At 37.1% G+C, this 26,129-nt stretch overlaps 1 protein-coding gene across 1 annotated transcript in view; it reads left to right on the top strand.

Annotated features, from left to right (window-relative positions):
- CDC5L (cell division cycle 5 like) overlaps window positions 1-23,976 on the top strand; it is a 45,117-nt gene extending 21,141 nt beyond the window's left edge. Inside the window, exons 10-16 of the mRNA XM_059938584.1 lie at window positions 478-640; window positions 1,160-1,324; window positions 2,557-2,637; window positions 3,778-4,020; window positions 6,635-6,832; window positions 19,606-19,818; window positions 20,599-23,976. Of these exons, the coding sequence (XP_059794567.1) occupies window positions 478-640; window positions 1,160-1,324; window positions 2,557-2,637; window positions 3,778-4,020; window positions 6,635-6,832; window positions 19,606-19,818; window positions 20,599-20,703 (1,168 nt within the window). The 3' untranslated portion in view covers window positions 20,704-23,976. The remainder of the gene's footprint in view (window positions 1-477; window positions 641-1,159; window positions 1,325-2,556; window positions 2,638-3,777; window positions 4,021-6,634; window positions 6,833-19,605; window positions 19,819-20,598) is intronic.
- Window positions 23,977-26,129: the final 2,153 nt, after the last annotated feature.

The raw sequence follows: 26,129 nt of genomic DNA, 5'->3' as shown, positions 1-26,129 counted from the left end.
CTGCGCTCTAGAGCCCGCGAGCCACAACTACTGAGCCCACGTGCCAGAACTACTGAAGCCTGCGTGCCTAGAGCCCGTGCTCTACAAGAGAAGCCACCGCAACTAGAGAAAGCTTGCACACAGCAACGAAGACCCAATGCAACCAAAAATAAATAAATAAAAATAAATACATTTATAAAAAAAAAAAGGTTGAAAAATGTTTGGTGGACCTAGTTATTAATAAGGTAAGAAAATATCAGATGTAATGACTTTATTTGAAGTTATTAGAATAAATATACTGTGTGTAAATACTGAGTAGCTGAACCAAACCTTCATTTTAACCTAGAGGTCTAACTAAAAACCAGGTAGGGAGATGGAATTTCTGGAATCTTTATTTCTTTTCTGTTTTCCTTGTAAAATAATTTATGTGAAAAACATTTGAAAGCACGATCCAAATAAAATTGGCACTTTCATTAATTGGAATTTCTGTCTTTCTAGAACTCCTTCTCATGGATCTGAAGGGCTGACTCCCCGGAGTGGGACAACTCCCAAACCAGTTATTAACTCCACCCCGGGTAGAACGCCTCTTCGAGACAAGTTAAACATTAATCCCGAGGATGGAATGGCAGATTACAGTGATCCCTCTTATGTGAAGCAGATGGTACATGTCAATTCCCTTTTAGTATTCTTTTTTTTTTTTTTTTTTTAATTATTTATTTATTATTTAGTTTTGGCTGTGTTGGGTCTTCGTTTCTGTGCGAGGGCTTTCTCTAGTTGTGGCAAGTGGGGGCCACTCTTCATCGTGGTGCGTGGGCCTCTCACCATCGCGGCCTCTCCCGTTGCGGAGCACAGGCTCCAGACGCGCAGGCTTAGTAGTTGCGGCTCACGTGCCTAGTTGCTCCGTGGCATGTGGGATCTTCCCAGACCAGGGCTCGAACCCGTGTCCCCTGCATTGGCAGGCAGATTCTCAACCACTGCGCCGCCAGGGAAGCCCTATGGTTGGTCTTAAGGTAGGGAAGAAATGGAGATAGAAATTAAACAAAATCTTGTTTCAAATCTGAAGTTAGGGGTCCTTTTTCTAGAGTTAAAATTAGGCTAATTACTTTTTAGAAACTCTTCCACAATATTAGTTGCATATTTTAACGTGTATGAATTGAGAAGGACCAATTTTTTTCTACAGGAAAGAGAATCTCGTGAACACCTCCGTTTAGGGTTGTTGGGCCTTCCTGCCCCTAAGAATGACTTTGAAATTGTTCTACCAGAAAATGCCGAGAAGGAACTGGAAGACCGTGAAATAGATGACACTTACGTTGAAGACGCTGCTGATGTGGATGCACGGAAGCAGGTGGGTGATGCCTGTTACGTGTCTCAAGGTCTCTACTGAAAAGTTCTTGCAGTGTTAAAAAAATTACACTGAAGAGAATTACTTCCATCATTAATAGTATTCACTCACATAGTTCATAGTATACTTAGAATATCTTGATAGGTATTCTTAAAATGTATAATTATTATGGATAGCCATTTAAATATCCTGTCAAATTCATCATGCTTCTTTAAAATACATATAAGTAGTCTTATAGACATTGCTTTCACTCTAGCCAAGAAAAGATGTTATTATCAGTCTTAAAAACAAGTACATCTTGGATTGGTTGAGTAAATGGTTTTTCGTCAGTGTAAACTAATAAAAAATGTGGCTTTGGATATGTAGCGAGCGTCAGAATAAAATTAGTAACACCTTCTACTAATACATCTTCTAGTTAATTACTTTCTCATTTGCGCATAACAACCAGGTGATGTAAGTAGGATAAGTGTCAGCTTCGTTTTAGAAATGAGGAAACAGGCTCAGGTGAATTAAGTTAATAACTTCCTCAGGTCTTGTGGCTGGAAACTGGTGAAACTTGAACTAAAACTGAGATCATGTGACCCACTTCAGGCATTCTTGCTGCAGTCCATTTCAGGATGGTTTTAGAAATTGAATAATTTCCCGGGGTTGGATTGAGAATGGCATCAATGGAAATCGTTTTAGAGGGAAACCACATGAATGTGCTTTTTGGTGGGGAATAGATGATAATACTTTATGTGTTTAGTTCTCTTAGCTATTTTGAGTTACATTTACTCTCAGAACTGGTTTGCAGTTCTAATGTGTTAACCCACATTATTCATAATTTAAGAATCAGGAAACAACACATTCATTGGCTGGCTTTTTAAATTAAAAATCAGTAGCTTTTGAGGTGGAAGGGAAAGGTTGTGTTGCACGAGGGATAATTGGAAGCATCCCCTCTACATTTAGGATTTGATTTAGACAAGAAAAGAATGATTATCTGATGGAGGGAGCCATGTAAATCTGGAGAATGCTCTTGGTAGACGTTGGAAGTTCTTAGTTTCTACTGTAACAGGAGAAAGAATAGGCTGATTAATTTTAGTGGCCTTATATTGCCTTTCTACACACTTAACACAGATTCCTACAGCTTTAGCTCTTGAACATACACATTCTTATAGACTAAAGTGTTTTCAGCTTTACTGAAATGTGTCAAATACTGTTTAGCTGCAAAAATGGTTTTTAAAATAATTTTTTAGGCCATACGAGATGCAGAGCGTGTAAAGGAAATGAAACGAATGCACAAAGCTGTCCAGAAAGATCTGCCAAGACCATCAGAAGTAAGTATTAGAATTTCTGGCTTAGGAAGTTTTAAGTTTCTTTTTATGTGATTGATGTTTTTTATATTATAAAGTCTATAAAACGACATTTCATCTACTTTCTGGAATATAGTAAAGCAGTTCGCAGATCCAGTCTTTGAAATGCTTCACTGGTACAAATACGAATTTTAAAAATAAATTGATTGATGATTGATTGATTGATTGGCTGCATTGGGTCTTCGCTGCTGCATGCGGGCTTTTTCTAGCTGCAGCTAGCGGGGGTTACTCTTCGTTGTGCTGCGCCGGCTTCTCATTGTGGTGGCTTCTCTTGTTGCGGAGCACGGGCTCTAGGTGCACGGGCTTCAGTAGTTGTGGCTTGCAGGCTCTAGAGCACAGGCTCAGGAGTTGTGGTGCATGGGCTTAGTTGCTCTGTGGCCTGTGGGATCTTCCTGGACCAGGGCTCAAACCCGTGTCCCCTGCATTGGCAGGCGGATTCTTAACCACTGAGCCACCAGGGAAGTCCCCAAATAAGAATTTTGAAGAAAAAAAGAAAATAATTTCTTTTGAAAATGTAAAACTGCTTTAGGCATACATCGGAGATATTGCAGGTTTGGTTCCAGGCCACTGTAGTAAAGAGAATGTCACGCAATAAAGTGAGCCACACGAATTGTTTGGTTTCCTTGTGCATGTAAAAGTTATGTTTACACTAAACTGTAGTCTTTTAAGTGTGTAGTAGTAGTATGTCTAAAAAAAAAAAGTACGTAACTTAATTAAAAACTACTTGATAGCTAAAAAACGCTAATTATCATCTAAGTTTCTGAGCCTGAGTCGTAATCTTTTTCCAGTAGTAACATTAAAGATCACAGCTCACCATAACAAATAGAATAGTAATGAAAAAGTTTGAAATATTGCAAGAATTACCAAAATGTGACACAGACACAAAATGAGCAAATGCTGTTGGAAGAATGGTGCCAGTAGACTTGCTCAACGCAGGGTTGCCACAGACTTTGAGTTTGTAAAAAAACACACTACCTGCAAATCACAGTAAAGTGAAGCCCAGTAAAATAAGGTGTGCCTGTATTTAATTCATGCTAGTAGAACTAATAACGTTAGTATGTTGCAGTGACATGTTTAATAATTGTACTTGTTTTAAAATTTTAGGTAAATGAAACTATTCTAAGACCCTTAAATGTAGAACCACCTCTGACAGATTTACAGAAAAGTGAAGAACTAATCAAAAAAGAAATGATCACAATGCTTCATTATGACCTTCTACATCACCCTTATGAACCATCTGGAAATAAAAAAGGAAAAACTGTAGGATTTGGTACCAATAATGCAGAGCACATTTCCTATCTGGAACATAACACTTACGAAAAGTTTTCCAAAGAAGAGCTGAAAAAGGTATCATTGAATATTTCTGTCTCAAGATTTAAGTATTTGTTAGATACCATGTATCATGGACAAACATTAACATATTTTCCCTTATTGATGTTCATAAGCAACTGAAATATATGGTTAAGAGATAAATATTCATATTAAGTGTTATGCAAAGGACATACCACCCCCCCCCACCCCTTCCCATGTTCAGTGGCAGGCCTTTATCAGATAAACACTGGCTTTGATGGCAGAGTGTTGTTGTCTCATGGGTGTATGCCTGATTGATAGTTGCTACAGTTGCTATTTTCTGTGTTTAACTCTGCTGTCTCTGAATAGGGTGGAATGCCTTTAATACTTAAACCTCACTTATTTAGAATACTATGAAAAAACAAGAATATATTAAAAATATTTACAGATTAAATCTTTCACCTATTCACAGAAAGGAAATATTCACTGAATTCATTCCCTTGACATGATTTCCCCCTACCCTTTTGGATAAGGAAATAAAGAAATGTTTTGTCTAAAGTCTGTCCTGCCTCTTCCTCCATATGCATTTTATTCTTTCTGCTTTGACAGAGCAAACAGCTGTGATTTTTGACTAGAAATCTGTACAGTGGCATAAGATAATAGAGTTAGTTTCATGGTTGGAAGCAGAGTGGTCATTAGCTTAAAAGTCTTTTTTCTTTAGTCTTTCGCCCTGAGGGGCAGTGATGGACCCATCCATTAGAATGGGCTAACTTGGGAGAAAACCGGTAAGGTTCCTTTGTCTGCCTTCTCTCCTGCACTTTCCCTCTCTCGTCTCTTTTTCTTACTTTCTCTTTTTCTTATTGCATACGTGATACATGTGTATTATAGGACTTTTAAAAAGAAAATAGAGAAAGGAAGGAGGGTTTAGATTTGTGTTTGTTTGCACCTGATTCATGAGTAATTTTGACTTGCTGCCTTTTAGTAAGTGCCATGGAAGCTGTCCTCTGTTGAGTGCCTGCGCTTTGGCAGGCACATTCAGTCACCGAACCGGGTGAGAATTAGACAATGAACTTGATGCTTGAACAGTTTCCTCTTTTTAGAGTGAAAATATGAGGGGAAGATGGAATTTAGGAAATAAATTTTCCTAAATTTATTGTATATATGGAAACCTGAAATAAAGATCACGTTGTTGCTAATAGAGATTCTATAAGGGACAAATTCTAATAAATTTTTTGATAATAATGTAAGTAGTGCTTTGGAATTATTTGAAACGATTACACAGTAGTTTAAATATCCTCCCATATTTTATTTATCTATCTATAGTCCCCTTTGTTCCAAAGAATTTGAAGCAGCTATTTACTTAGCAGATTCTTTAGGGACGGTTTAAATAGAACTTAGCTGTACTCTCTCCTAATTATTATAAGAGCTGAATTTGTAAATTTTTACTGTGTACAGTTTCAGAGTGAAATACCATTTCTCTGATGATACAGTGCCTGATTTTCATTAAGTGTGTTAAAATTGGTTTGTTTCCATTATTTCCCCTAAGAGGTATTGTTTAAAAGTATCTATTCCTTATCTTCTAGAGACTTGATTTTCCATTTTTTTGTTTAAATTTTTTCATATGCTGGTTATTTATCTTGACTTTATGTATTTTGGCCTGTGTCTATTTTCTGATGTTCCTGGAGTGATTGAAAGCTTTCTATAAAGCACAAAAAGTAATTGTCAGTTTTTCATGAGCCATGAAGCAAAGGGCTGGAAAAAGTTCATGTGGTATGTTCATGGAGTCTGTGTGTCTGGTGTTGGGCTGGCTCTTTGTGTATACTGTATCACTTAATTCTCATAACAAACATGTTAGGTATTATCTCCACTCTACAGATGAGAAATGGGCTCACAGAAGTTCAGCAAGTTCAGATAGCTACTTAAATGCTAAATCTGTGATTGGAGCCCACGCTTGTCCAACTCCATCCTCATTCTGTCATCTTAAACCGTATCTTTTCTAGTGAACAGAAGCTGGTCTATGACCCATCATTATTTGATTTGTGCCTCCAGTCTTATTCTCTGGCAATGGCAGGGACATTCTTTCAGATGAGAAAAAAGGCAGGTGTCAAAAAAACGCCTACTTCCCCTTCACCATACTGGGAAGTCCAGAGTGTAGCGGGGGATGGTAGAGTGGGAGGAGCACCCGCACGCGTTGGTGCCCAAGCATTGGCTTGGGTGTGACCTTGCCTTGTCCGCTTACTAGTGTTGTATTTTTGAACAAGTGGTTTAACCTCGCTAAGCCTTAGTTTCATCAACTTTAAAGTGAGGTTAACGTTGACTGCTTTGTAAGGGTGGTGTGCTGTTGGGAGATAAAGTAGGTAAAACTTCTCAATTCAGTTCCTGGCACATAGTAGGTATCTGAGAAATGGTAGCTGCTATTATAATGAGTGAAGGCAAAGGACGTTTACATTATCAGGGATGATAATGGATGCTTGGCTTTTCAGATCAACCTGCATTGACTTCTAGGCTTCTTAATTCATTTTGCTTAGGTATTATAACCCCCTTCCAAAAAAAACAGTTAACCAGAGCTCATTGTCTTTGCCCAGAGGAGTAAAAACTAGTCTTTTAAAGCTTTTTGTTGATGGCAAGTATCTCTAGTACTCAAGCTTATTGTTACTATTATTGTGAACAGGCCCAGGATGTTCTGGTACAGGAGATGGAAGTGGTAAAACAAGGTATGAGCCACGGAGAACTCTCAAGTGAAGCTTATAACCAGGTGTGGGAAGAATGCTACAGTCAAGTTTTATATCTTCCTGGGCAGAGTCGCTACACACGGGCCAACCTAGCTAGCAAAAAGGACAGAATTGAGTCACTGGAAAAGAGGCTTGAGGTTGGTATCCTTTTAAAATTCTAATTTAAATGTACTTTGATTGAAATAATGAACCAGATAATACCACTGGAGACAACTTCAGAAAAATAGATCTAAGGTAATTGTTTTCGAATTTCTTGAGGAAAAACTACACTGAAGTGTTTGATTTTCCTTGGCCTTCTTCATTGGTTTTTCAGAACTGCTGGCCTTCGTGATGAAGAGTGCCCTCCAAGTTGACCACAGGTCAATCAGAACCTTTTAGATGTGGGCGCAAAGAGCCAAGAAGTGAACACTGGTCACTCAGAAGAGTGTAGAGCAGTGCTAGAAGAGCAATGCAGTTTTCTCTAGGGGGGATCTCAGTGTACCAGGGAGCTTTCTTTCTGTAGCCAGAAGGGCACACTTACAGAACTTTGGTACCTTTCTGCTCATCCTCGGATTCCTGTCAGTTTGTTACAGAGAGAGCACTGAGCTGGATTATCCAGACAATGGCTTCCGTGATTTTTCATGTCTATGAAAATGTTGAAACGTACTAGATGGGAGTTTCATGGCATGTGGTCTCTTAATATAGTCTGCATGTTTTGAATTCCAGAATCTGTGTATGCATTTTGCCAATGGTATGTAAATTGTGGTTCACAGACCGCTAGGCTGCCTTGTGAATTCTTAATGGTGGTCTTCAGGGATGTTTCTGAGGCCAGGATATCTTGGGATGGGAAGGAGAAAGGGGTGCTTCAGGCAATCATAGTGGCCTCAAATTCCGCTTATGTGATTACCAGTTTCTCTGCAGAAAGTAGATTTGGAAATATTTTTATTTGGGGTTAAAATCAAAAAATAGTAAAATCACTTAGGGGTGTTTGGGGCTGCGTGGGGCTAGGGAAATGAACTGGAAAAAGCGATATCCTATTAAAATTAACATTTTTGATTTTACCTTTAAGGTCACATGTATAGACCCTAATGGTAATGCCTGTGCACATCTTTTATCATTTAGTGGGAAATCAGACTTTCTGAAGTAATTCTCATCTGGGGTGAAATTTTAGCAATCCAGTGCTGCTGGTTACTCTAGCTGTGTTACTAACTTCCAGCAGGGTGTGCTGTTGCTCTGTGTTTTAATTCACAAAGTCAGGGAAAGTAAAAAGAACATCAGTGGTTAAATTTAAGTTATATTTTCTGTTATGTAGGCTTCATTTCTTAAAAGTGGTAGTTAGCAGTGTAATTCTGATCTAAGGTCAGCATCATAATTGATTGGAAAGCTATTTGGAAAGCTTCCTGTAACACTTATACATAAATACTTAGGTCTCTCACTTAGTTTGAAAATCTCATTTGAGGTGGGTAAACTCTTTCTTCCTCAAGTGGTAAGGACATTTTGTGCTGCTTAAAATATAAAAAAAAGTTTTTCCCTAAATCTCATTTACTTTGTTGAGGCACTAACTTTCATGACAGCAAATAAATGTGTCACAAAGTGAGTGGTGCCATAAAGTACAGTAATTTTTATTTCTGTGTTGAATTGGTCTTGTGAGTTTTGAAGGGAAAAATACAGAGAGAACCACTGCTGTTCTTTTAGAGATTTATTTGGGTCGTTTATAAGCAACCATTAAAAACATGTGGTTCTCTTTGTTCAGTTCAGTACCAGGAACTGAAATCTTCCGTTGAACTATTTTTGCTGAAGGATTGGTGATTTTGGAAGAATATTCATAAAACGGTCTGAAGGAATTTTTCTTTTCTTGACTCCTGGATAACTTGCTTTAATGTTTACCCAACTAGTTACTTTTAAAGAACACGTAATCAAATCCTTTAATTTAGTAAACTATGCTTATTTCAAACGAAAGTTATTAAATCTTTAAAAAGAAGAAAAGAGACTCAAAAACCCAAATCAACAAGTCCCCCATTTTATTTGTATTCATTCCCTAATTCAGAACTAGGTTTGTCTTAGCTTATTTTAGTTTTTGAAGACACAATTCTCCTGGTTTGAAATACATAAATATTTTATTTCAATTGTAATTCTTTCATCATTTCAGTTGATTGCTAAATTATAAACATTATTCAAAGTTTGTTGTGGGGAAGGAACTCCAGTTGTATTATATAAACTAAAGGCTGTACTTAAATTATCCTTCCACTCTTAGGTTCAGGGAGATATGCCTTGCTGTGCAAGCACAGTACACCATGGCTGCCAGTGTGTTTGAGTTTCGCTGCCATGAACTCTGGAACAGTGAATCTAAATTATGGCCCTATCACAGCGTATCAAGCAAGATGAAATCCAGCTTTGTCGTGGTTGGTGTCTCCTAAATGGATTAAAAAAATATGCCCCGAGGTTTATATTGGAGCTAGTCTTTGAGCCATTACTCCTGATTAATATTTGAAACTTAGAACTTAACCGAAAATCCTTAAGATACTCATTTAAAACTAGTAGAACCATCTCAGATTTTATGTAGAATGTTGTGGGTGGTACAAGGAATCTGTTAAATAAATAGAATCAGTGTAGTTGCAGGTCAGAAGTAAGTGGGAAAGACTTCTGAATTGTAACCAAGTCCATGTATTTTATTCTGCTTAGGAGGTAGAATTAATTTCAGGACCTTACCAGACATTTGTGTGTAAAATAAGGCAGCAGCTGCAAACAGAAATGACACCTAATATCAGAAAAGGAAAAGTTATAAAAACATAGCATGTTGAGGCCATTTAAATATGGCAGCAAAAAGCCCTGTTATTTGAATAGCTTTTAGGGTATTATGGGTATATGGTAGGGGGGTAGAGTGATTGCTCTTTATAGTGATACCGCAGTTAATAAGAAAAGCTTAACTTCTGTTCAGTGTTATGTTTTTAAAAAAACAGAAAAAGAGGGATGGCTATAACTAGAAAAATTTTCATCAAGTGGTTAAAAGTAAAAAGCTTTAGTACTTTATTTAATCACACATTTAGTGAATGTTACTGAGCATCTACTCTGTGCCAGCCCCTGTACTAGGCCCTGGGGATATAGCAGGGAACGAGGCAGATGAGCTCTTTGCTCTTGTGGACTTCACGTTAAGGGTTTTCCAGATAAATGGAGAAGAACCTCATTTTCCGATGCCAGATAAATGAGTCATTACTGTATTTGGGAAGTGCAAATAGAATTTGAAGTGTTCTAATTTGTTTCCACTTTAAGTGGAAATAGGAAATCGTCTGAAGACATAATTATTTTGAGTGAAATAATTTCCAGTAGGTGCAAAAGTGAAATGAGAAGTCTGAATTTAGGCCTGCCATTAAATTTAATAGTATTTGAAATAGTATCTAAACTGCTGTGTTGAGGAAGTTTGGCTGAAAAGCAGATTTTGTCATGTTAGCTGTAAAAATGGAAAGGCTTTCCTTAGAGGTGGAAACTAGGTCCAGGGGTAATACTTCTCCCTTTATTTTACTGGCACAGTCAATTTAGTCAAGAAATACTATGTAACATTGACTTCTTGGAAATAAAGTAACTTAAAGAACACAGATAACACATTTAAAATCCTTCTCAGTGTATTTGTAGAACTCTTTTTGGGGACCCCTGACTTTACTGAATGGTTATATTTCAGCAAAATGGATCTCATTTTCTCAGTGACTTTCATTATAAAGTTAGATATTTTTACACAGGAAAAAAATTCCCTTAATACTTTAAAGAGTGAAAACTTAGGGTAGGGATTAAGTTGGTGGGCAGTTCGGGGTGGAGGGATTATATGTTGTATCTCAGCAGGTTTGCGCTTATGTTCCCTTGTGGGTGTGTGTGGGGTGGCATGCGGTGGCAGGAGACAAGTCCCCAGTACTCTGGAATGCTCTCATTCTTAAGTTCTGCTCTCTGCCATGACCCTTAAAGGCATTAACAGATTTCTTGGTTGTTTCTAGCAAGAACTCTGGGAGCTGGACCAGAGATCTCCTATGATAAAACTGTGTTGCTTTTGTTATGCCTCAACGTTGAGTTGAATTTGTTTCGTGCAGTTTATGAGTTTCATTTCCTAACTTACGCAAATGTAAAATGCTCTCGGCATTGCTTTATTGGTACATTACTGTTCTTGGAGATGTGTTTAGTAAGGTTTTGCCTTATTGCTTAGCTTGCTTTGCAGGGATGCAATCTGATGGTTGCTAACTGATAGATGCTGACAATAATCACTAAATTGGACCTGCATCTCATCAATATAGAGATGGTTCACTGCTAAAACTTAATGCTAGTGAACAGTATAGAGATTAAAGGAGAGTCACTCGTGGTCTCTTGTTTGCAAACATTTTGGTGGCTGAACCACATCTTTACTGCTCTAGGATCATATTGTGGAATGATGGACTAGGAAGTGGAGCTGCCATTAACTATATTTATTTTAGGTATCCTGAAACCTGTTTTTCTAGTGGTATAAGGTTATATTCTGGGTCCCCAAGCAAGAATTTCAGTAAGGGATGCTCTTAATGTTTCTGAACCTCAGTGTAACAGACTTTAACTGAAGACAGTATTGGAGACCCAAGGATTATGTGTTTACTTTGGAATTACTTAAGCTTAGTAACCTTAACAAACTTAGTGAGTTTGAAAGTAACAATTACACTTTTATAAGTCCCATACAGCCCCCTTTTGTAATGACCCGAGGAAACACTTATGGTTCCACTGATTCATCTCCTGGGGACCATCAGTTTTCCATTGGTCTCTGGCCAGTCTTTTTTAGACAGTTTCTCTTCTATGCATTTAAAAAATAACATTTGTAGGCTTTTTTTTTTTTTTTCCTAAAAATAATACCTGTACTTTGTAGAAAATTTTAAATAAAAAAAAAATAAAGAGAAAAGCCTACCATTCAAATGTAATCACCTTAAACATCTTGCGGTGTGTGTATGTATAAGATTAAATATGATAGAAAAAGATGAATATATGAGCATCTACACATATTTATGTGTGGGTGAAAGGAGGAAGGCCTTTAAAACTAAATTGGGATCATTTAATAGTATAATATTGTAAGTATCATTAAAAAAAAACATCACTTGCTCTCTTTTTAAAGTCTGTTGCAAAGGATTAGCTTTGGTGAAATCTGTAAATAATTATTCTAGTTACATTCTGCCCAACTTCTTAAAAAGTTGTCAAATAACCTTTTTTGCCCATAAAAATTTCTGAGATGTTTGTTTTCCTGTAGTTTTATAGCTTGTTAAGAATAAAAGAATTAGGAATTAAAAAATATAAGCGGGGGAAATGCTTTTCTCCAGTGTCAAACAAAATTCTTATAAGTGGCCTATGTACAGGTTAATGTCTAAATCAGGAAAGGAACGATGGGCAAATTCGTTAATTGAGATCTTGTTTATGTGTGTCTAGAATAATTTGTTTTTCAGTGAACTGTCTGGTGACATTAAGCCATTTAGCCCCACAGCTTGACTTTCTTCAGGCATGTTTGCATTTCAGGGGCTGAGGCAGGGAGGACATCTGGTTTATTAGCTGTGGTGTAGCCTAATGTGTTGGACTTTCAAGTGGGACACAACTGCATAGCTTCATCTCTTAGTGACTCTGTGGCCTAGAGCAAGTTACTTACCTCTCTGGGTCTCAAATTTTCTTACCTGTAAAATTTGGGTGTGTAATAGTTTTTTAGTCTCATGGAAGTGAGAGTTTGAGATAATGTAAGATTAAATGAGATACTGTGTGCCTGGCAGTTGGCAAGTTTTAGTGAGTAGGAGTTCTCTCCCATGTTTCTTAGATTCATATCATTCTTAGTGTTATTAGATTAAATTGATATTTATCAAGTTATTCACCTTGAATAACAGGCTGGGTAAGTTTTTTGTTCTCTGAATTTTGATGAATGTCTGAAATATGAGACATGGGTCAATTTTAGGAGAGAGGTTTGAGTAATACTTAAAGGCTCAGATTTTGTTTAATATAAATGAATTTTACATAATTGTGGATTTTAACATTTCATATGTACATTTTGGTATGTTGAAGTAGTTGACATACTTATAAATTTTAATGTCTCCATTATGTTTCATTGTACTGATGTTTCATAGTTTGTGGTGTATGGTCTTAACAAAATAGTTATCCTTCAGAGTAGATATTGAATTTGAATTTTTTTTAAAAAATTAATTAATTACTTTATTTATTTATGGCTGTGTTGGGTCTTCGTTTCTGTGCGAGGGCTTTCTCCAGTTGCGGCAAGCGGGGGCCACTCTTCATCGCGGTGCGCGGGCCTCGCACTGTCGCGGCCTCTCTTGTTGCGGAGCACAAGCTCCAGACGCGCAGGCTCAGTAATTGCGGCTCACGGGCCCAGTTGCTCCGTGGCATGTGGGATCTTCCCAGACCAGGGCTCAAACCCGTGTCCCCTGCATTGGCAGGCAGATTCTCAACCGCTGCGCCACCAGGGAAGCCCTAAATTTGAATTTTAAAAAACCTTTTATTATGGGAATTTTCAAATACAAGCCAAAGTCGACTAGTGTAATGAGTCCTCACGTGTTATCACCCAGCTATGACAGCCACTCTTATTTCATGTTATTCTCCCTCTCCCACTGTTTGGAACAAATTCCAGACATCATATCGTAAAACAGAATTATGATGCATGAAATTCGTCAGCTTGGTCCCCCTACACATTTGTATTAGATATATTCTCATTCATCTCCTCTTGAACTTTATGCTTTTATTTTGGATGTAGTCAGCTTTAATTATATCAAGTGTTGCCCTGCTTTAAAATCCTAATAGTTATAGTGAACTTCATTTAAGATTATTAGACATTTTGTGCTGATACATATTTAAGCACAAACTTCCATTATAATCATATTTGGGAGGCTTGTCTGGTGACACGTGAACAAAGTATTTAATCCTAATTCCATTACTAACTTTGTTAGATGTTTTAAGAAGACTTTAAAGTATATCTCTATGTGCAATTAAGGATCTGAAAAAAATGATTTTGACAACTTTTGGTAAATCAGCTATAAATGCAGTGGTTTGAAAATCGTTTTTTCGAAGAACTTTTGGTAAATCAGCTGTAAGAGGCAGTGCAAGCTCCTTAAGCCAATACTGTTTTGTTCAAAATAAGTTGTCCTGCAGGGCAGTTGCTGATGCTTAATTGTAGTTTTTAAAAGGGCTTAGAAATATTAATCTGATTAAACCTGAGTCTGGTTCTTCTCAGTTCTGCATATTTTAAACAATAAGTTTTTATACTCTGTTGGACTTTAATGTTGTTTCTGTGTATGAATGTGGGGCGGGGGAGTTGGGGCTGATTTAAGGTGGTTCTGTTCCATACATGCATGTGCGTTTCATGCTTGAGATTTATTGGCTAGGAAAAGGCCAGACGTTATAGGTTAGTTTATTTTCCTCCTAAAATGTATCGAGCAGTCATAGGTTGAGCATTTTACAAAGTACTGTGTGCAGATATCTTCCTTTACGTTTTAACGATCAGATGGCAGATGTAAGATAAGTAAGCTAAAATTGAATATTAAAAGCTGGATTCCATTTCTTCTTTGTATTTTTATACTAACTTATATAGCTATTTGATTTTTTTCTGTACTTTAATTTTTTGGTATAATTTATTACCATATTTGCTTGGAATCTTAGCACAATATTTGAGCCAGAAGATGTTAATAAAGCTTGAGCTAAATTAAATAAAATTGTTGGCATTAATAAAATTGTTGGCATTAGCAACTTTGCAGTTTTTAAATCTTTGGTGTTTTGGGAATAATAAATGACTCAACTGTGTGAGGTGAGGTAACTCCCAGATACAAGGTACCAGTCATACTAAATGTGCCTTGATGACTAATTAAACACTTTCTGAGCGTATTATGATGTTATACCAAATTGGAAATTGGATTTCCATGGAGTGCAGTGTATAGCTAACTGAATTATCTTAACCAATAAAAATGATAATTTGTATGACTAATTTAAAAAAGTATGTATTAATTTGAAATTCTGTGCTGTTAAGGTTTTTGGAACGTGTATTCGAATCCACATGTGATTAGAATATCTAATGTTGGTATTCTTGGAACATGCTGAATTATAGTATAAGGAACTTGATGCAACTAACTTATGGATTTAGTTCACTTTTTATTGGGAATGAGGACTTTTTGGTAGGTCTAGTTAAAAGAAAACAACTGACACCTAGCTTCTGTAATGACAGTGGCTGAAACAGGATTCTCCATCCTTATTGCCTATTAGAATCATCTGGGGGCTTTAAAAATACAGTCGTCTGAGACCATTGAAATAAGGGTCTCTGGGTTTACAGCACTGGTAGACTTTAAAAGCTGTACGGTTAATTCTAAAGGTTAGCTGGGGTTGAACAGCATTGGCTTAAAAAAATGTGCTCCAGTACCGGTTACTTGGTGTGGTGGTCCTCAAGAGGCAAACTGCTCACTTACAAGAAGGAACAGCTGTTTTTCCTTGCTTTAGTCCCAGGAAGGGGATCTCCATCATTTTTAAAATTGAAGTCAGAATTTAAAAGAGGGTTTTAAAGTGTCATCCATAGTCCCTTGGTCCGTTAGAGAGGAGAGCAAAATGATTAAACTCGTAGTACCTATAATAATTGTAATCAGAGCTAACATTTGTTGACTGCTTAACTTTATGTCACTTACTGGGTGGCTAAGGGCTTTTCTGTACATTATCTTAGGGTTCATAGTAACTTTTAGCAATGACTGCCATTTTACTGATGGAGAAAAGGAAATGCAGAGGTTAAATAACCTACATCAACTCAAAACAGCTGGGTGGCCGTGCTGTGTAGAAGGAGTGACTCACTTGTCCACTCCACTGTGCTGCTGACTTGGCCCAGTATTTCCTGACTCTTAGAAGACAGATCATTGCTGTGGAACGCACTTTGATTTGTTATCTGTTAGAGGAAAATGGCTCTTTTATAAAGGACATTATTTATTCATGGATTTAGTCTTCAAGTGCTTTGCAGAGGAATAAAAGCTTATTAACTTTTATAAAATGCTGAAGATAGGAATTGTTTTAAAAGAGCTTTATGTAAATTAATTTTATATCCATCTCATGTTCTTAAGGCGCACATGCAACGTGTCCCTTCCCTGCCATCCCCTCTGCCCTAGACTTATTTGACTTTGACTTCAGTAAAGTAAGCTGGAGATGGATAGGTATGAAGTACTACTTTTCTAGTAGAAGTGTACTTTATATTTTGGGGAACACTGTGTTTCTTGGTGTTCTTACATATTCTAAAAAAAAAGGCATTGAGATTGACATGTTTGTTTTAAAATCAGACGTAATGCATTGAAGTGCATGTTTCAAAGTTGTTATCTTGGAAAGCTATATATGTCTTTTGGTGATTATGTTGTTCCTGAGTATTTAAAAAAAATCCTGTGAACAGCTTTCTTATCATTATTTTGTATTTGACAGTATTTTCCCATGGGACCATTTGTGCTTATCTCCCCCCCCACCGCCACATTGAGTATTTCAGGAAAAAAATTGTCACACTGTCTCCCTTGTTACAGGGTGCTCTCAGTTACGTTATTATGAATTACAGAGTATCATTTGGGTATATATTATCCTGAAACTACTTAGTTTTGATTGCTTATAGAAGTCACTTGATGGAATCAGTTTGGAGGGGGGTGGGGGAGGAACAGATAGACACAAGGAAATTAACACAGATTTAATAATTATCCCTAAGGCTTTGACCTCACAATTTTAAGTGTTGTATGTTGGAAACAAGCATTTGCAGGTCATGATGAAGTGATAACATTGTGGGACGTAGAATGTACACCTAGAGAAGGCGTTATGCTAATGGGATTCTGCATCCCACATCTCCTCCCTTCTCAGCCGTCTCTCCTTGGACCCTCTAAGCTGGGGCTTTCTCTGCCCTTCTGCATCAGCTCTAGAGTTTTGTTGAAACCTTCTGCTAACTGTCCCTCTCCAGTTCTCTTGTGAGTTTATACATTTTAAATTCTTTTCACCTAATTTTAGACTCATCTGAGGAGGCAGCCCACTTGTGCTCAGGATACATATTTAATAGGAAAACTGTCATTTCTCTTAATTTTATGGTGTCTTTTTGCTCCTCAAAAATTACAACTTTTTTTTTGTTACCAAATGTGATATTGTCTTTCATTTATTTGGTTTTATGCCAAATTTAGGATTATAACCTTATAAAAATAATCTACTAATTTTGTACTTTGAAGGGGTTATGTTTTGATCACAGCTTTGGTACATTGATTGGATATTATTCAGTTATTAAAAATGTGCTCGATGTATAATATATAGAAGTGCATTTTTGAGATATAGATGGTGAAGATGCATTGCTGTCAGTCAAAGTTGTTGCAGATTAATGATGGCAAACGTTATTTTTGGAGGTAAAGGTTAGTTTTCCCCATACTGTGAAATTCAAGCCTTCTTTGAGATTGAATCATGGGTGACGTTATTATGAATAATTTATTTGGGACTAACCTGTAAAACTGTTCAAGTGCAGGAGAAGCCCTTCTTAAGCCTAATTTTGTTTTGTTTTGTTTTTTTAAAATTTATTTATTTATTTATTTTTGGCTGTGTTGGGTCTTTGTTGCTGCGCGTGGGCTTTCTGTAGTTGCAGTGTGCGGGGGCTACTCTTCCTTGCGGTGCGCGGGCTTCTCATTGTGGTGGCTTCTCTTGTTGTGGAGCTCTAGGCACACGGGCTTCAGTAGTTGTGGCACATGGACTTCAGTAGTTGTGGCACATGGGCTTCAGTAGTTGTGGCTCCCGGGCTCTAGAGCTCAGGCTCAGTAGTTGTGGCGCACGGGCTTAGTTGCTCCGTGACATGTGGGATCTTCCCCAACCAGCGCTCGAACCCGTGTCCCCTGCATTGGCAGGCAGACTCTTAACCACTGTACCACCAGGGAAGCCCTTAAGCCTAATTTTGTATTAAGGTAGTTGAAGTATAAGAAACTCTAATGTATTTTTTTTTCTTTCCCATAATGATTTATCATAGGATACTGAATATAGTTCCTTGTGATATACAGTAGGACATTGTTGTTTATCCATTCTATATATAATAGTTTGCATCTGCTCATCCCAAACTTGCAGTCCATCCCTCCCTCCCCCGCTGCCCACCCTTGGCAACCACAAGTCTGTTCTCTATGTCTGTGTGTCTGTTTTGTAGGTAAGTTCACTTGTGTCATATTTTAGATTCCACATATATGTACGTGATCTCATATGGTATCTGTCTTTCTCTTTCTGACTTACTTCACTTAATATGATAATCTCTAGGTCCATCCGTGTTGCTGCAGATGGCATTATTTCACTCTTTTTTATGGCTGAGTAGTATTCCATTGTATATATGTACCACATCTTTTTAATCCATTCATCTGTCAGTGGACATTTAGGTCGTTTGCATGTCTTAGCTATTGTGGATTGTGCTGCTGTGAACATAGGGCTGCATGCATCTTTTTGAATTATAGTTTTGTCCAGATATATGCCCATGAGTGGGATTGCTGGATCATATGGAAACTATTTTTAGATTTTTGAAGAATCTCCATACTGTTTTCCATAGTGCCTGCACCAGTTTATATTCCCGCCAACAGTGTAGGAGGGTTCTCTTTTCTCTACACCCTCTTCAGCATTTGTTATTTGTAGACTTTTTAATGATGGCCATTTTGACCGGTGTGAGGTAGAGTTTTGATTTGCATTTCTCTGATAATTAGTGATGATGAGCATCTTTTCATGTGCCTATTGGCCATCTCGTCTTCTTTGGAGAAATGTCTATTTAGGTCTTCTGCCCATGTTTTGATTGGGTTGTTTGTTTTTTTGTTTTTGAGTTATATGAGCTGTTTGTATATTTTGGAAATTAAGCCCTTGTCAGTCGCATCATTTGCAAGTAGGTTGTCTTTTTGTTTTGTTTATGGTTTCCTTTGCTGAGCAAAAGCTTATAAGTTTGATTTGGTCCCATTTGTTTATTTTTGCTTTTGTTTCTATTGCCTTGGGATACTGACCTAAGAAAACATTGGTATAATTTATGTCAGAGAATGTTTTGCCTATGTTCTCTTCTATGAGTTTTATGGTGTCATGTCTTATATCTAAGTCTTTAAGCCATTTTGAGTTTATTATGGTGTGAGGGTGTGTTCTAACTTCATTCATTTACATGCGGCTGTCCAACTTTCCCAACACCACTTGCTGAAGAGACTATCTTTTCCCCATTGTATGTTCTTGCCTCCTTTGTCAAAGAGTAATTGACTGTGAGTGTGTGGGTTTATTTCTGGGCTCTCTGTTCTGTTCCATTGATCCATATGTGTGTTTTTTGTGCCAATACCATGCTGTTTTTTTAAAATTTATTTATTTATTTATTTTTGGCTGCATTGGGTCTTTGTTGCTGCACGCAGGCTTTTCTCTAGTTGCTGCGAGTGGAGGCTACTCTTTGTTGTGGTGTGCGGGCTTCTCCTTGCGGTGGTTTCTCTTGTTGCGGAGCACGGGCTCTAGGCATGTGGGCTTCAGTAGCTGTGGCTTGTGGGCTCTAGAGTGCAGGCTCAGTAGTTGTGGCGCACAGGCTTAGTTGCTCTGTGGCATGTGGGAATCTTCCCAGATCAGGGCTTGAACCCATGTCCCCTGCATTGGCAGGTGGATTCTTAACCACTACGCCACCAGGGAAGCCCCCATGCTGTTTTGATTACTGTAGCTTTGTAGTATTGTCCGAAGTCTGAGAGGGTTATGCCTCCTGCTTTGTTCTTTTTCCTGAGGGTTGCTTTGGCAATTTTGGGTCTTTTATGGTTCCATATAAATTTTAGGATTATTTGTTCTAGTTCTGTGAAAAATGTCATGGGTAATTTGATAGAGATTGCATCTAATGTACTTTTGCTTTGAGGTAGTAGATGACCAGTTGTGCCTTTTCAGTCCTGTTATTTAGCCTGCTTTTCTCATGTGTGCTGATGTGATCTTCCCCGACCCCCAGATAAACAGGGGTCACATGACGACAGAAGCCAAGAGAGCTGCAAAGATGGAAAAGAAGATGAAAATTTTGCTTGGGGGTTACCAGTCTCGTGCAATGGGGCTCATGAAACAGTTGAATGACTTATGGGACCAAATTGAGCAGGCTTACTTGGAGTTACGCACTTTTGAAGAACTCAAGAAACATGAAGATTCTGCTATTCCCCGGAGGCTAGAGGTAATGTTATTGGCTTGCAGCAGTGCTTAGAAAGAGAGCTCCAAAGAATAATCAGGGCTTTCTTCTTTTCCTTTCCTGTTCAGGCTGTCTTTTGCAGTTGACATTGACTGGCTTTTTTTCAGTGAGAGCCTAAAGTTTTTGACTTTCTAGTCTAGAATTGCCTGTGTGTAGGTGGATAGACCAGGCCAGTTTTGGATACACAGGCTTTTCCTGTACTAATTTTTTGTTTTGTATATAGATGCACTGTGAAATGGAATAAGTAACCCTTGTGATTTTTTCCCCTGAAACTTAATTGCGTCCCATTCATATAGCTCTCTGAGGTACATTAAACCAGTGTCTTTTTGTTTTGTAATTTAGGATGCTGGGAATATATCAGTAGCTCAGTAGCTAGTCATCCCAGAGCATCAAGTTCCTTTGGCCAGATTTGGTTTAACTTTATTTGCCAAGTGTGCATGATAGCCCCTGCCCAGATAAAGGGCAGCCAGGGCTTATTTAAGTGCATTTGTGGGTATCGATAGGACAATAATGGCTTGTTTATTTGAGATAGCAGCAGAGGTTTTATAACAAGATGGTAGTTGTATGACCATATCAAAGAATGGCCACAGGACTGGTTTTATAGCAGAAGTAGTTACTATTTTTGTTTCTCTTTGGGGAATACTTACCTCTTGAAAGTGTTGACTTAACTCAGCCGTTTGTAAGATGATAAAGTACCATAAGATATTTTTAATTTTCAGTGTGCTTACATATGAAAAAATTATTTAATGGTTTTGTTTCTTCAAGTGTCTAAAAGAAGATGTTCAACGACAACAGGAAAGAGAAAAGGAACTTCAGCATAGATACGCTGATTTGCTGCTGGAGAAAGAGACTTTAAAGGCCAAATTCTGAAGCATATTCTCTCACAAGATGAATTAATTGCTGGTGTTCATACCCTGGAAGGCTGATACTGATGTTTATCTTCATTGACAAATTTGCCCACCATCTGTGGTTTTTCAGTTGTTTATTTTAAATGATATCGATCTTACACATTTATGTATAAAGACTTTGTAACTCCACAGGACATTTTAGGATTTAAATTATTAAGACGATCATTCTTTTAGAAGTGTCATATTTGCAGATTTTTTTTAGTTTTGGCCTTTAATTTTAAAAGCCTGATTTTAAACTGCCTGGAGTAAACTCTCGAATAAAAACAAAATATAAAAACTTGAGAATGTAGCCTTTTGTTTGAAGTAATTAGATACTTAGAGTGCCCACAAACCAGCAAATATGTACTCTGTGTCATATTTAATGAGTAACTCTCGGGTGATCAAAATGGCGATCCAGTATCTTAATTTAAATCCTTAAGAGGCAATCCTTCTGTGGCTTTGTTAGTTTTGACTGTTTTTGCATAGGATGGTCATTTCTCTATACGTTGACAAGATAGATTAACTTTTTAATACCTCAGTGTTTTTTTCAGTTTAACTTTAGGAAGGTCTCTTCTCTGCCCAGCTACTTACACAGTTCATGGATTAGGACTCAAAAGATTTAACTTTTCTTGACCTGTTATTTTCTTGTAAACATTTTTTTGACGAAGGCATTTTAAAGATTAATTTCAACAGTACTATCAAACTTTATTAAAGCTCCTTGTTTATCTAAACAAGTCAGTCACACAAGTGTAGAATTTGGGGAATGCATAGAGGTGGGAAGATCTAACTTTATAACAATTCATATGGAATCGTTAGTTGGCTACAGTTCAGTGTAAGCCAGTAATATGTTGGACTCACCAGAAAGTTTGCTTAGTCTTAGACTGCTAGGAATTAAAGGGAGGGGATGGAGGGACTCATTCATTCGTCAGGTGTTTATTGACTGTATAGCCAGTGTCTGAGTCCTGGAGATAGAACAGTGACTAAAATAGGCAGGGTTCCTGTTCTGTGGAGTTTACAGTCTATTGAGAATGATAGACAATGAAAATTCAGGGAAGAAGAGCGACTCTTCTTATGCACCAGGCGCTTATTTAAGTTTTGGAGATGAACAGTTATTAAGACAAAGTTCTTGCTCCCATGTAGGTGACATTAGTGGGAGGAATACCAAACATACAGGGAAAAGTATCAGATCGTGAACTTTAGATTTAGTGGAGGGAATTAAAATAGGGTGATGAGAGATAGTACCTGGGTGGCTGCTGTAGGTTGGATGATCAAAGAGCTCTCTGAGGAGATGTAGTTGGCATCTTAGAAGGAGCCATCCTTGTGAGGTTCAGGGAAGAGCAGTGCCGACAGAGTGAAGAACTAGCACAAAGCCGCTTCGGTGTATTTGAGGAGCAGAAAGGAAGACAGTGTGATTAGAGCGTCAGCAATGGCATTTGTATGAGTCCTGGTTGGATAGGGCCATATAGGAAGCTGTCGTAAGGAATTTGGGTCTTATTCTAACTATGATGGGAAGCTGTGAGAAGATTTTAGCAAAGGAATGACACTATCAGATTTATCCTGTGGCTATACTGTTATGTCTCACCAGGCTGAAGGTAGGGAAGCCAGTTAATGTAGGAGCCTGATGCAGTAATCCAGGCAAACAACAATAGCGACTCAAACTAGGATAGAGCCAGTCCTGATGGAGACAGGTTGGAAGAATTTGAGCAGTAATAATTCTGTAGTCTCATCTGTAGTCTTTATAAATAAATTTATGTTTTCCAGGTATCTAGTCACTTAATTCTAGTACTTTTTTCAGTAATTTCACATGTATTTTTAGGAAATACTTTGATCTATGGTTAATGATAATGTTTCTTCTAATAGTTTTATTTAATTTTTATTGCATGTTTTGTTGGCTGAAATGTTAAATAATGACGATGGTGATAGTGGACATTCTTGTTTTAGTTCTCATTTTAATGGGTGTGTCAATAGTGTTTTACCTGTAGGTTGGCTGTTTTGAATCAGGTATTCCTTTCTTTATCTAGAAAGGAAATACCCTCTATTTTTAGATTTTAAAGAATTTGAATTAGAAGTGGCTCTGGAACTTTGTCAAATACACTTTTTGGGTATCCATTGAGATGATCGTATTTTTTTTTGGTTTTTTCTTTTTTTTTCATTTGATTTGTTGATGATGCTTTAATAGATTTTCCAACATCAAACCATCTTTGAACTCCTGGAATCAGGTCAGTTAGTTAAAAAAATTTTTTTTTAAAGATGTACAGTTTACTTGCTTTGTATGTAGACTTGAGTTATAAAGTTTAAAAATAGCCGATCAAATAATATTAATAAAGAGTCACTTTGTTTTTGAAATTTGAAGTAATGCACATACCCATATCCTAAAAAATGACCAAGAATTTCATCGTTTTGAAACTGGCAGTCTTTCTGCAATTGTAAACTGCTCATGATTTTGCCTTTTAGCAGTGCAGCTTTAACTGATAAACAGATGTGCCATCCTTTGTCAGTGTCCTGTAGTGCCTCGGGGTTCTTTACCAACACCCTCTGAGAGCAATTTGGGTGGCTGTTTTAACATTCACCTTTATTGTATTCTCTTACAGGCGTTCATTAAGTGGTGGTATACAAACTAGTGTTCAAAAGCTCGTTCAAGTTTCAGTAAATTTGGGGCAGAAATTAAATGTGATAAAGAGCCAAAAGAAACCACCACTATGAGTGAGAGCTCTCTTTGAGATTATCAATATTAGAAATAATGGTGAGATAAGAAAAAGTAGCCTCAAAGAAAAAAATACACTACAGTGATTGTAGACTTAACGCTCTCCAACCATGCATCCTCTATCTTTACATTTATTTTCCTGGGAAAATTAGTTTTGAAATATGGGATGTCCTTTGGAATCCATTTCTCCTAAAATGTGACTGCCCTATTGCTACTATAGAATTTGATTTGCTAATATTTTATTTAGGAAAATTGCTTTTTTACATGAGTGTGTTTGGTCTTTTGGGCTATCGTCCAAGTTTTGACATAAGGGTTTTGCTAGCTCTATAAAGTGAATAGGATAACTGTATATATTTTTCTGTAGTTATATATAACAGTTAATATAGCAGTTATATTATAGCATGGGAGTGATTTGTTCCATGAAGAATTGAAGGACCATGCTTATAAAACTTTTGAGTTCAGACTCCTTTTAGGAAATAAATTTTTGATAACTACCAGTCTCTTTTGTGCTATTAGTATGTTATGTTTTTTTAAGTTTAAGTAACTTTAAAATTTTTTGTTTTAAAATGTATATCTCCTTTTGTGTTTATTATTTACTAAATTTATACTTTTCCAGAAAACTTCTCATTTTGTTGAAATTTAACATTGTATAATTTTAATAGAGAATAAAAAAAGTCTCTTTTCTATTAAGCTTGCTACTTCTAAGTTGTAAGAAATTTATCTTAGTTCTACCATTTTTTTCCCCCCTTGATTAGACTTGCTAAAGGTATCTTTTTTTCCCTTAAAAAAAAGAAAACTGTGGATTTATCAATTGTGATTTTGTTTTAAAATGTATTACTTTCTCATTTTATGTTTATTATTTCCTTTGTTTGCTCTAGATTTTTTCCCCTGTACCTTTTTGAGTCTGATACTTTTTGTTTGTATACAGTTGAATACATTGAAGGTTTTTGGTTATCTCTAATTTCAAATATGTTCACATCCCAGCTATGTTAATGTGTCTTGTTTTAGTAGTTTATTTTTGTGTCTTAAGTTTTTGGTTCAGTAACTAAGAGTATTTAAGAATTCCTGTGTGGTTGGACTTTTTTTTAATTTTTTTTTTTCATTTTTTGGTACTTGTAGCATTTTTACCTTGAAAGAAAATATGGCTTATGTGGTTTCTGTTTTTAAGACTTTATTGCGGTTTGGGGGCCTAGCATTTTTTAAGAGTGTTCTATGGGTGTTTTAAATGAAAGTTTATTCAATTTGTGTGGGATAGAGGTCAATGTGTATCTATTCAACCACTTTAATTCAATTTTTGTTTTCTTTTTTTTTAATAAACTACCATAGAGTAATAGTATTGTCTTAGAGTCTCCTATTATAGTTATTTCTCTCAATTTCATCTTGTCCGTCTAGCTTTTGCTTTGTATATTTTGATGCTGTTACTTAGTATATAAATACTTGTGTCTGTTAGGTACAATTCATAAGGAAGACTTACTAGTCTAAAGTTATTCTTTATCTCCTATTTATGCTTTTTGCCTAGAATTTTACTGTTTTTGATATTAGAATATTTCTCCTCTTTTTTGTTTGTATTTGCTTGATAAACTATCTATCCTCTTATTTTTAACTTTCATATAATTTCTAGTTGTCTCTTAAACAGTGTGTCATGTTGGATTTTATATTTCAACCCATTTGGAGGGTCTTTGCATTTTAATAGGGAGTCTAATCCATTTGCTTTTATGTTAATTACTCACTTTGGTCTTCTGTGATTTTGTTTTATGCTTTCTCACCGATTTCTCTCATTTCCTAAATGGACTGTAATTTCCTGGTTTTAATATTCTTAGTGATTTAGAAAATACACATCCTCAAAAAAAAAAAATCCTCTTGTAAATTTTACAAATGATTTGTGTTATCATTTAAGGTTCAGGATCCATTCAGGAGAAAGAAATACCAGTAATTTGAACAGGGAGGGTTCAATATGAAGAATTATTAACTAGGTAGCAGGGGATTAACCACTAAGAGGGGCAGACATCTCTAAACACCTGCATAGCAGATGTAGGGAGCAGCCACTGCTTGTAGACTGAGAGAGTCCCCAAGGAAGGAACAAACTTGAAAGAGCCCTTTCTCTCCTCCCCCAAGGCTGATATTCAGGTCTCATTGAAGACAGTGTGGTGTGGCCCACTGGATGGAGAAGTTTGCTGAGGTGCCACAGTTTAAGGTGGCAGGCAGGGTGTCAGGGAAACTCGCTAGGAAGTCACTTGCTGGGGTGCCTGTGACCCTTGGAGGAAAGTTGCTTCATGAGGTGCCAGCAAAATTCCGGAGAGAGTGTGCTGCTGGCAGAGAACCTCCCGCTGGCAAGAAAGCCACATGCTGAGAAGGATGCATTAGGAGCAAGAAGGAAAAGCACCGGAACCGGGAGTGAAGCCCCTTCCACTTGTAGTGCCCCTCCAGTGCCCTTCTGCTGAGAACGCCTAATAATGTGTCACCAGTAAAGGAGGAATGTTTATAGGTCACAACTCTAGTATCACACGGCAGTATCGTTTGTGTCCCCTTTATTCCACATTTGGAGTCAGAAATAAAGCCAAGGAGGGGAGTGCAGACAATATTCTCTCTTTAAAATTTTTAGTTTTATCAGTCATACATGCATATGTTTAGAAAATCAAATTCTGGAATGATGGTGATGGCTGGAATATCTTTTAGATTTTTGAATTTTCTTACTCCCTACATAA

The sequence above is a fragment of the Balaenoptera ricei genome, chromosome 11 (assembly GCF_028023285.1).
Source record: "Balaenoptera ricei isolate mBalRic1 chromosome 11, mBalRic1.hap2, whole genome shotgun sequence".
Lineage (NCBI taxonomy): Eukaryota > Metazoa > Chordata > Mammalia > Artiodactyla > Balaenopteridae > Balaenoptera > Balaenoptera ricei.
This window is presented reverse-complemented; position numbering and strand designations above follow the sequence as displayed.